Source organism: Mustela putorius, unplaced genomic scaffold (genome assembly GCF_011764305.1).
Source record: "Mustela putorius furo isolate JIRA1106 unplaced genomic scaffold, ASM1176430v1.1 tig00000827_pilon_pilon_pilon, whole genome shotgun sequence".
Classification (NCBI taxonomy): domain Eukaryota; kingdom Metazoa; phylum Chordata; class Mammalia; order Carnivora; family Mustelidae; genus Mustela; species Mustela putorius.
In genome coordinates, this window is record NW_025421489.1 from 2,193,881 (window position 1) to 2,206,469 (window position 12,589).

General features: G+C 36.1%; 1 protein-coding gene across 2 annotated transcripts in view; it reads right to left on the reverse strand.

Annotated features, from left to right (window-relative positions):
• Positions 1-12,589, reverse strand: part of THNSL1 (threonine synthase like 1) — a 13,594-nt gene continuing 1,005 nt past the window's right edge. For both annotated transcript variants that reach the window (XM_004757625.3, XM_004757626.3), the window contains exons 2-3: positions 6,841-7,013; positions 1-5,621 (exon numbers count right to left, since the gene is read on the reverse strand). In XM_004757625.3, the coding sequence (XP_004757682.1) occupies positions 3,344-5,575 (2,232 nt within the window). In that variant the 5' untranslated portion in view covers positions 5,576-5,621; positions 6,841-7,013 and the 3' untranslated portion in view covers positions 1-3,343. The remainder of the gene's footprint in view (positions 5,622-6,840; positions 7,014-12,589) is intronic.

The following is a 12,589-nucleotide window of genomic DNA, read 5'->3' on the forward strand; positions in this document are numbered from 1 at the left end:
TTACCTATTTCATATGCAGATTTTATTTCAATTTCCTGGATTGGGACAAAAACTGTACTATTTATGTTTTTACGGGTTTGCGGTTCACAGGAAAATAGCCTTTTTAAGAAAACTGACATTAAGTAGTTTGAATTATGAAAGGTTTATAAATTATTTAATGGATTGAAACAGTATTTGCCATAAGTGATTGGTATTCAGAGTGAATTGTTATTACAATCCAACAAAAACCTCATACAAAACAATTTATTGCTTTCCACCATTACTTTGATGGAAGCCTATTTTAGGATTTCCATGAATATATAATTTTAAAATCTAATTTTTCTCAAAAATCTTAAATTTGCTATATTTATGACATTATCAAGTAATTTCTAAAAGATAGTTAAAGCTAGATAATGATAGCCTGAAATTTAATAACTAACATTTTTTCATTTCATAGACAAAGCACAGGTTTTTTTTTTAATAACGCCAAGATATGAAACCTATTTTTACACATCGGAAAGAAGCACAAATGTTCCAAAGTCCATATTCACTAGTCTTCAACACAAATTTTACAAAACAGTACACCTACTACATAGAAGAACAGATAAAAATGAGACAACCTAGATGTCCACTAACTTATAACTGTAGCATCCATACACTGTAATATTATATACATATAATAATAATAAATTAATGAACTGTGGCTCCACTCATCCTCATGGATGGATTTTAACGGTTTTGAGCAAAATATAGTGTCATGGAAAAATATACAGTGTGACTCCACTTACATAAGATTCAAAAAGAGGCAAAACTAAGCAATAAAAAAAATTATAAAAACAAAGGAGAATGTCTCCCGGAGGGTATGTGCTATGGTGAGTGCTGTGAACTGTGTAAACCTGTACCCCTGGGGATAAAAATACATTATATGTTTATAAAAAATAAAAATTAAGAAAAACAAAACAAAACAAAAACAAAACGGAGAATGATGAAAATTTAGGACCGTGGTTACCTCGGAGGGGAGAGAAGTGCACGTGATCAAGAGGAGAGCGCGTGGCTATCAGAGATGTGAGTAACGTTCTACTCTTAGAGCAAGGTGGTGAGTACACGGGTGTTTGTTTTATTACCCCTCCTTACACTGTACACATACTTTCCGCACTGGAGAAAATGAGGCACGACAATGGTGACGGTATAGACGACTCTTTGAAAAGCACTGATCTTGAGGATAAAGGAATAAAAGAGTAGATGGGAAGAAATGTGAACGTTTTCAGAGATTTTGTTTTGCTCTTGTTGAAGACATGAAGGGAGCATCTGAAAGACAGAAAGGTTCCAGCAGAGGGGAGAGGCTGAAGCAACCGCACACGTGAAGGTTTGTCTGCCTGTGAAAGGAGGCGCAGCCCAACTCATTCAGGCAGAGGGCAACAGGGACAGCTACGGATAATGGGCACAGATGTACACAGTTGATGATGGAAACGAAGTTCACCAGATATGGTGCTCGCTCCTCCTCAGTGAGGCTGAGAGGGGAAAGGCAGAGCTGGCTTTGAGAGGAAATGAGGGTATCAAGTGACAGTTGGGGGCAGTGAGACGTAACAACTGACCACAGATAAATGCAGGTGCTCCCTTGGGCTCACCTTCTATGATTCCCTGGCCTCTGTCTAAAACATGTTTTCCCTTTCTTTTCACCTAGAAAATCTCCCCATCCTTCAAGGCTTCACCTCAGGTTCTATGTCCTTTGTGAAACCTGTTTTATTCCACGGCCATCTTTTCCTTCCCCTTTTAATCCTTACAGAACTTAACTATCACTCGTTTTGTACTTACTCATAAACTATCTTACAGTAACTCTTTCGTATTGTACATGGCTTCATTTTTGTGTGTGTGGTTTCCCTAGCTACAGTTCTTGAGACAGAAATAACTTTTTTTTTTTTTTAGCACTGTGCTCCCCCTCTCAGAAAAATAGTGCAGTCTCTTACAGTAAACATTTAGCTGTTCATTGTTCCATTTTTAAAGTATGTCATCTACTTAAACAGATAACTCTTAAAAGCAAAAGGAAAAAAAAAAAGAAAACCAAGAAGACAGGAAGAACTGAATTGAACCCTCCATGATTTTCTTGTCCCTGCTTCTGGTTTTCAATTTTTGGTTTTAGAACTTACTCTGGAGAAGCCAAACCACATCCAATGTTAACACAAAATCAGTTTGATTTTTAGTATTTTTTAAACCAATTGTTTCTGCTCATTAAACCATTAAAATTTTTTCTTTACAACTTTTAGTATGTTTCTTCATGGAGGTAGTTCCTCCATGAACTAGAAAATGAAGCAGGATATTATCAGCAAAGACAAATTATGTTAGGAATGCCATCTTGTGGTTGAGGGTAGTCCATTACATTAAAAATCCTCTGAGTAACAATCTTTAATTCTGAAAAAAAATATCCAGTAAATTCACAAAGGTAAATCATGGTTAAAATTAGTATTACTACAAGGAAAGAAAAGCTAGATAGATATGTGTGTTTTCAATTTTGTGTGACTTCAGTTGCCAAAAAAGACAATGTTCATCGAAGAGAGAGACCACAGACAAATTACACAGGAATGGACTCCAAATAATATAGAAAAACTGCTACCTATACTATAAATATACATAAGACTATTGAAGTACTCTGAATTTTGGAACACTTTTCTCATGGAATAGATAATTTTACTTCTATATCCACCACTAAGTAGTTATGTTGATGATTATATCCTAGATTTAAATTATGTGTTTTGATTTTCAAAATACATCACCCTAAGTACAACCATCCAAAGGGGATGGAGGAAAGAACAGAGCACTTATCTAATTTGGATGGTGCAGGACGCGTATAATTAGTTGTAGTCCACAATGGGACTTGGAAGAGAGGTAAAAACACTGGCCCTGTCTTAGATGAACTTGCTTCTTCTTCCATACAAGACAGCCATTTGAATGATAAATCATCTTTCTAGTCAACAGAAAACCAGTAGTGGTTACAGATGTATTCCTTAACAACTATGCTTAAATGTTCTAATTGCCAAGTTGAATACCAGATATTCTGATCCATTTCAAAGTAGGGATGAGGACGTGAAAACTGATAAATCCCTCACGAGGGCAAAACACAGCCCAACACAAAGATCCATGCACTATGCTACCATTTTGACTTCTAGATTATAAGGTTCCAAGGAGCATGTGTGGGTACAATGTTCAGTTACAGAGATCAGGTTACTTGAAATTCCAAAAGATAATGGATCTACATGTAGATATATTTACTGAAAAATGAAAATGCTATTGTACTGCAGATCAATGTCTGGGATTTATTTTTGCACGCCTATCACCAGGAAAAAAAATTTTTTTACTCAAAACATCGTTATACAAATTGATTTTGTATCAGTTTTTCCACCTGATTCTTCAGGACATTGACATCCGCTGCACAGACCTGGTACTCCATCTTCTCTTGCTGTTTCATTCTCCCTAATAAGGCTTCATGCGGCGGAGGCAACGCATTGTAGGAACTCAGTAAATAAAGCTGACTTGATGAAGCCTGGTTGATTTCTTTAATCTTTAAAGCCTGCATGATAGCAGGTGCAAACTTCAAGTAATGAGCCGTTGATGAAACGATCACTGGGCAAGTTTTGTCTTGCGTTCTGTCTGCAACCACTTTTGCAACAGCAGTGTGTGGGTCCAGAATATACCCTGAAGTGTTGTAGGTGGAACGGATGGCTGCCAGGCACTCTCCCTCGGAGCACCAGTCAGCGACAAAATCCTGCTGCAGTCTGTCCATCAGCATCTTTTCTATCTGGAAGTGATGCTGCTCTTCGAGCTGATTAAATAATTTTGTCATTAACTCGCCGTCTTTCTCAGCCATCAAGTGCAAATGTCGTTCCAGGTTTGAAGCTTTAAGAATATCGATTGCTGGTGAAAAGGTTTGTGTTAGTTTTCTTTCCCTTAGATCGTAGTGTCCTGTTTTTATAAAATCAGTCAAAACGTGGTTCTGATTAGAGGCACAAATAAATTTGCGAATAGGGATTCCCATCATTTTGGCATACACTGCTGCTAAAATGTTACCGAAGTTTCCTGTGGGAATACAGACATCGACCGGGCTTCCAAAGGAAATAAATCCTTGGCTAACAAGATCAAGATATGCAGAAGCATGATAAACTACTTGGGGAAGCAGTCGGCCCCAGTTTATGGAATTAGCTGAACTTAAGACTGTTCCATATTCCATAATAAGAAAGCCAGTAAAATCAGAATCTCTAAAAATTCCTTTGACGGCTGTCTGGCAAAAATCGAAATTGGACTTGACGCCCACTGCCCATCCATTTTCTTTCTGACTGCCAATTATTTGTGCTTTCTGAAAGTCACTTACACCGTTCTCGGGAAAAAATGTGGCCACAGCTATTCTTCGCTTATCATTCTTACTAATACGGCTAAAACCGTTTAAGACCGCACTCCCGGTGTCTCCGGAAGTAGCTACAAGGATCATATAGTTGCAACTTGGCGGAATACAGTGTGCAAAAAGATGAGGCATGAGCTGCAAAGACAAATCTTTAAATGACCCTGTGGGTCCGTGAAACAACTCCAGGATGAACTGGTTGCCTGAGAGGTGCCTGACGGGGGCAATTTTTGAGCAGGCGAAGTTTTCCCCATAAGCAGCCTCGATCATTTCTCCCAGTCTGGCGGCAGGTACGTCAGCGGGGTGGATACACTTTTCCAGAAGGATCTGGGCCCTTTCTATGTAGGTGGCTCCTACGAGGCTTTTCCACTCCCCGCAGCTTAATTTCGGAAACTCTTTCTCAGGGACAAAGAGTCCACCATCAGAAGCTAACCCCTCGATCACTGCTTCGCTGAAGAATTTTGTTGAAACCTTCCGTTCATTGTCTTTGGGCCAAATGTGTCTCGTGGAAACGAACGTTTCTGAGTCCACATCTTGGTACCGTTTGACTGCACAGAGCACTTTGTCGGCGACCTCCTCTGGGGAAGCCCCACTTTCACAGAAAACCCGGGTGTCATACCACTTCTTATAATATTGTCTTCTAAACTTCAGTAAGTCTTTCATAGGTGTTCCAGCATCCTGACCTACAATCCTATCGATTTTCATTAATTTTAAGCGGCTGACTATATCTATCAGAGGTACATCCAGGTATACAATTATCCCATTTTTCTTCAGATGCCACATGCTAGCATCGTGCATTGGATTGGACCCCGTAAGGGAAATCACACTTCCAGATGTAGAGAAGTTTAACACGGCTTTTCCTTCCTCTTCTAAAAATTGCTCGTTACCAACATCCTGTAATTTTTCAGACACACTCATATTCCAGGTTTTTTCAAGGATATCATCATCCACATCTATGACACAACAACCTAGTTTCTGACCTATTATTCTGCCTACTGTTGTTTTCCCAGCGCCAGGCGGTCCCATCAGGATAATATTTTTGTCTCCAACAAGAGAGTGGGTTGAGTGCCATGACTTCCTGAATTCTGCAAGTGCAAAGGTTCTTGAAAGAAACAGCTGCACATGTTTATCCATTCTAACATGTATTCTAGAAAAACATTTCTGGGCTATTTGTTTCAGATGCGGACATCGGTTAAAGTGCAGCATTCTCTTCACTTTTCTGCCCAAGTTAACCTAAAAACTGGCTTTAGCCCTTTTCAAAACATAAAAACAAAAAAGACATTTGGTTACTAATTTCAACAAACTTAAAATCCCAAATAGGACTAAAAATAACCACGTCCATGGTACATAAACTGTTCAGAAATCTTTCATATGTATGGGATATTTTTTAAAGTATTCAAACCCAAATTCTCATATGTTACATATTATCCTTTTAATAATCTTTTCAATCTCAAGCCCGAATAATCAAAACATTAAAAAATTACAACTATAAAGCATGCTTTATTCAGAAAATGCCATATCATAGATGCTTTTTTAAAAAAACCATACAAATCAGATTAGTATTTCTTTTCCCATAATGAAAATTGTTTCTTGGTTTATAACCCATGTAAACAAGGATTATTTAGAATGCTATTTACTTACAATTCATAAAATCTGAACAATATTCCTTATATTTAATTTCTTTTAGTTTTACTAACATGCTGACAGACTATCATGCTACTCAGAAATTTCTCATAAAATTCACAACAGGAAAGTAGAATATTTGCTTATAAGATGCTTAAATAACTTTTCAAACTATAGGGCGAAGGTATGGCATTTTCTTTCTCATGTGCCTTTTATAAGCATACTGTAAGGGATCATCCTTAGATATATTTCATATTGAAGGCCTTTTTAAAAAAATCTAAAATGAAAGGTAGAATATTATGCAAATAGTTAAGAAAATTGATAATCAACAACAAAGTCAAAGGTTACATGTCTATAGCCTTATCTGTCTGAAACTGTCACTTTTGTTTCCGTCCTCTAAACATTATCAGTGGAGACATGTAATGCAAATGCCAAACTCTACAGTGACAGCAATTAAAAAAAAAAACAAACTCAAAAAGGTTTCCAATGATGAGAGGAAATAATTATTCTGACCTCCAAAGAAGCTCTGCAATTCCCCCATATTGCTCAAATACCTGTCTTTGGAAATGTACTCACCATTAAAACATAAACTATGCCAGGCAAGTCAAAGTCTTAGTCATACATAAAATGCAATTTAGTAACTGTTGCAATGTTCATTCAAATTGACTAAAGGAACTCCACAGACATGTGGTGGAGCTTTTCACATGTTCTGCAACTAAGCCATGTTAAATATCAGATGGTATGCTCAAACACATTCCGAAAACTTTCAATGACTACTCTATCTGTGCTACTGTGTTCTATAATTAAACATTTAAACCATTTTAAAACTAACACTAAATTTAACTTACAAGTTAGATTAGAACTGTCAAGAGAAGGAATACATTTCCTTATCTGGCTTTTCAGCTTGTATGTGCTGTGCTTAATTCCCACTGACTTGTAAACCATATGACACACAGGAACCAATCTCTGATGAAGAGTTTTTTGATGCTGAGGGAAAGTCAATCTTTGCAAAGAATGGAGTCTACAACAGAAAAATTTTCAAATTAATCATTACCGCATACAATGTTACAAAATTCCACACATAGACTGTTCTATTATTAAAATACCCACCTGAAAGATTTAAAGTCTAGAGAAAGAATGAATTGACTCTTTTCATGTTTCCCCAAATCTATTATTAAAAGATTAAGATAGATTAAGATATACTGTTTTTTTTTAACATCTGTGTCTTATAATGGAAAAGAAATTTCATTAAACAGTATTGAAGGAGCTTCTTCCACCAAGCAATATGAAAGACAGTAATATAACCAAATAAGAGCAAATATAAAATCTCTCGCAATGACACCTGAAATTTTAATTACTTAACTGGACGTTTAGTGATGAGAGAAAAATTTAAATCAGTGGACTAAAGCTATGAAATGGGTGAATTACTCTTGTAGGTTTTTTGTTTTTTGTTTTTTAAGATTTTATTTATTTATCTGACAGAGAGAGATCACAAGTAGACAGAGCAGCAGGCAGGGAGAGGGGGAAGCAGGTTCCCTGATGAGCAGAGAGCCTGATGCGGGGCTTGATCCCAGGACCCTGAGATCATGACCTGAGCCGAAGGCAGAGGCTTAACTCACTGGGCTGCCCAGGCGCCCCTCTTGTAGGTTGTTTTATCTATCTGAGTCACTACATGATTTGTATGTAATAATATTTACCGTAAAAAAGCACAAAGAAAGTGTCTGCTAAACACAAATATCCCTGTCTATTTAATTGAGTTTATAATAAATTCAAAACACATATCAAAGTGGTTGGCACATAAGAGTATTCTCATATATAGTCATATTATTATCACTCAATGACAATGGACCAAAAACATTTAAATTGAATCAGAATATCTAGACTCAAGGCTAGGTGTATTTTTTCATGATTTGGTTAGTTTATAAGCCTTCAGAAAAATATGGGTACTTACCATGAATCAAGAACTGTTTTGCTATATACAGTCTAATTCTTTCCCTGCCATAAACCAAGGATCAGAGAAGTATACACTTGAACCATATCAGTAATGTCTTTTATTAAACTATATTCTAGTATAGTACTTTAATACCAGCTAGTTTTCTTGGAGGAAGGGGAACACTTTCTAAAAAACACCTGATTCACATGCTATTCAGGAGTGTGTGCTCTTTTTTAGTTCCCAGTGCATACCTTTCTACTGTCTGTATTAGCGATAATTGTAGTATTAACCTGAACAGCTGGTTGGTTTTTCTGGACATTGAATTTTTTAACTGATCTTTTTCACTTTGTGTTGGTTGCTACAATGTTTACCATCAATTCCATTAAAAGCAGAAGACTGTAACACAAACATTATGCATTCTTTGTCTTATCTTTTATAATCTTAGTTTTCCTTTATTTTGTATGAATTAGAAATAGAAAATTATGACAGTTTAATTTAATTTAGTATATCATTTTACAAAATCTTCCTGAAAATAGAATTTAGTTGTTAAAGGGCTATAATATGTAACAAATATTGCCATTTTTTAAGAAAAATAAAGATGAATTCTACTTTAAGTAACATACTAAATTTTGTTTCATAACATTTTAGCCACAAATTAATTTTAAGGCTTCAACATCCACTGTAAGCAAACCAAAAGACAAGATGGAATAATATCTGCATATGTAACTTTCATCTAGAAACTAAGTCTTTACTTAGGAGGTAATACACTTAATTCCCATTATACATGGTATTATATTCTTTTTTTAAATTTTTTAAAAAAAGATTTTACTTATTTATTTGTCAGAGGGACAGAGAGAGTCAGGCAGGCAGAGTGGCCGGCAGAGGCAGAAGGAGAGGCAGGTCTTCCTGTGGAGCAAGGAGCCCAATGTGGGACTTGATCCCAGGACCCTGGGATCATGACCTGAGCCTAAGGCAGAGGCTTTAACCCATGGAACCACAGAGGCACCGCTCATGGTGTTATGTTCTATAAAGTCATCATGAATACTGAACTAGTGAACAGTGAATATTCCCATTACTCCTAGGGGAAATACAGGGTTAGGTTTTTGTGAGCCTCAGGTCACATTTTTTACCAACTGATCAATACATAGGCTTGTTTTATGTGTTTCTCTTTAAAGTCATTTTATATTTTTTGCATTATATTATATTAGTAATTAACTCACCATTGAACAGCCAAGAGCACTCTAACTTATGCCTGAATGAAGCTTATCTAACACAGATTCTATCTGTAAGGCATATTATAGCCTTATTACCTTAGGAACACTAGGCAGCACCTAGTCAGCAACCTAGGCCATTTTAAACAACAAAGCCACCAACCAGAGGCACAAAAATGTGAGAAGTGTGGCACTAATGAGAATGGGAGAAGGACACTTGTTTACAGTATCTGAGCTGAAACAGCAAGGCAGAGCACCATCCTGCTTGACCACATTTTAGAGCACATACATCAGGAGACTCCTATCTTTCCCCACCGTGCGTGTGCGTCCATGAATGAATGCACAAGTTCTGCAAGTATTAATTTGGGCTTATAAATAAATAAATAAATTTTAGTGAGTAGAATTCACAAATATGGAACTTCTGAAAAGTGAGCATCAACTGCATACCATTTTCCTTTACGATTCAAAGCCATGTTATTAAGCTTTTTCATTTACTTATATTTTAGTATGTATTTTAGTCTAGTGGTCATGAATAAGCAATTTTTCCTCAGCCAAAGGACAAAACTTTTTCAAATTAAGTGGAAGTCAACCACAGGAGTCAGAAAACAAAAACAGTACTTAAAGACCAAATGTCTTGGCCATAAAGTACTCAGGTTTTACTGTATCGATGTTCTCAACTACTTTTTGCAGAGTCAAGTTCTTCATGAAAACATTTTAGTTATACTCTCTAATTCCTCAGAGGTTGGAAGATCTGCACAACTCCATTATACACGAATGCTTTTTAAATAGGTTTTCCTACTGATCACTTATAGTGGGGTTTTTTGATTCCCTAATTGCAATGGATACTTTTTAGACATAATAGACACTGTCTTTCTAACAGATAAATGAAGAGGTTGTCAGTTTCACAGCAAAAATTTTAAAAAACAAAACCAGAATGTCCACATGTACAAAAGAATTCAAGTACTCTTTGATCTCATGGTACAAAATTTAACAATTTTACTTTGGGAAGCTGATCAAAACTGAATAATGAATTCAAGAAAAAAAAAGTACAGAAATCACTTTTTAAGTCACTTTTAAATTATTTCCTATGACTGCTAATAAACTTACATTTTTAAACCAGAAATTCCTATTAATTTTCAACAACTTATTTACAGTGATGTTTTCTCAAGGACACCACTAGATGATTGCTAATCATCTAAAGTCATACCTATTATCAAAGTTTACTTCCAAAATGGTCCAGAAGATTTCCATTATAAAATTACCTAGTTTCCGATTCCTTTGGGAAATTATCCAAATCCTATTTAGTCAGGATGATTTAGCATGTCATCCATTTAAAATATTTGCAACATACTATTTAAAAATTATTTCATGATGAGAACTGGCTGTGGTTCACTGAACTTTTGAAAATATTTATGCCATGATTATGCTTGTCACCCTATATTAATGCAATCTAAATTTCTCAGAAGAATGACTAAATCTAGTCCATTATCTTATGAAGATTTGCTGATATATTTTTAAAAATTCTTAAAAATGACTATTTTGACAGCGAGATATTGTTTTCCAATACATAATAAAAAATGCAAATTTCCTAGAACATAAACTAACCAGGGGAGGTAAAGTTCTGCTGCTCTGGACTATTAAGCAAAAATCTTCTCAACACGCCTTTTGGTCAGTCAGCTATGTGAAGAGGAACCACAGACTCCAGTGTCCTGTTGTAATCAGAGAGATCTTACAATCAAAGGTAGAGTTTCCAAGTTTATCACTCATCTTTGCCCCTATCTTAGTGTCAAAGCTGATTAAGTCTTTCCTGTTGCTCGCCTTTTGCTATTAGAGATCCTCCTAATGGTCTTGAGTATTTAATTCAAAAGACTTTTTAAGTACCCTTTTTAATTCTCTAACTTAAAAATACATTATAAAGAATATCTCTTATTCAGGGTTAGTTTTCCTCCTAGTTGTCTTTTTACTATTCCTACCTAATCTCATTTTATTCATCTAAGTAAATTAGAATTAATCCCAAGCAAAAAACTCTAACTTGTACGTACAACCATTTATAGCAGGGGTCTGTGCAAAACCACAGGCCAAATCTCTGCAAAATTATAACCACCCTTTTTGTAAATTAAGTTTCATGAGAACACAACTTTGCTTATTTATTTGTTCATCTGTTCTGTATTGTCTTTGGCTGCTCTTGATCCACAACAGTAGAGCTGAGCAGTTTTGACCAAAACCATTTGGCCTGCAAAGGCCTAAAATATTTATTGCCAAGCCCTTTACAGAAAAAGTTCGTGATCTCTGTCAGTATACCAATACTAATTCCCTGTGGGCATACTGGACATAGACATTTCCTTGAACAGTACTGTCATTTTAAGGGAATTATAAAAATTAGAAATATATTTTTGTAAACATGCTTTCAAAAGGCAAGCAGAATTATAGATCAGGTATCTAAGGAAAAAAGTTCCTTTCTAAATGATTTAACAACTTCATCATGACTGGAAACTAAATTTACCATAGGGAGGAGATCATAAATTGGTATTTTTAAAACCACAATAAATATACTACTGACAACAGTGAAATTACTGTATTCAGTAACGCCATAAAGTCAAGACCAGCTGAGGTTGGTTGGGACTTACTAATTGGAGAAATCATGCTTTGCCCTTACTGGCTCTTTTAGGAACTGATTAATATGAAACGTCCCAAAATGTTTATTCTTCATGAGAATATGTATAAGCTTTGGCCAATGACCACCCACTAGGTAAACGGTATTATCATTATGAGTCCTTAGTTCAAATCTTAGCATGTATAAAGAAAATCTTCCTCTATACATGTTAAGCAAAAACAAAATACCTCCCCAAAACATAAACTAGTCAAAAGGGAAAGGAAAATGACAAAGTGGTATATACATTAAAAAATGTTTTGAAAAGTAAGATCTGATGTGAAGACCCGGAACACCATCTCCAACGTGCCATTCATCTGAAATAAAATGCTCAAAGTCTGGGATAAAAATAAAAATCTTACCAACTGGTTAAGAAAAAACTAAATTTATTCTTATTTAATGACATTGGCTAAGAGCCCCAGATGGCAAGGACCCTCACATTCTGCACAGCCTTTTAAGTAGAAGCTAAAAGGTTAATGAAGCCATCCTACTGTTTTTCTCTCTCCACGGAGCACCCTGGCAGTGAGACGACCAAAGCTGGTGTGGGTTTTTATCTTAAACCACCTCTATCCCCTTTGGGCAGTGGCCTCTGTAAGGCTCGTTTGGGCCAATTCCTCTTTCCCAAATATTGCCAAAATGTCTTTTAGAGACTCGGGATGGGGCAAAGGCTTTCGGCGGCCACACGTGCATAAATAGGTACAGGGGACGAGCAGACGGTTCAAAACGGAACAAAACCGCTTCCGAGAAGGCAATTTTCAGAAAGGGACACCATAAACATGGACCCAAATCCAGGGGTCCCTTTA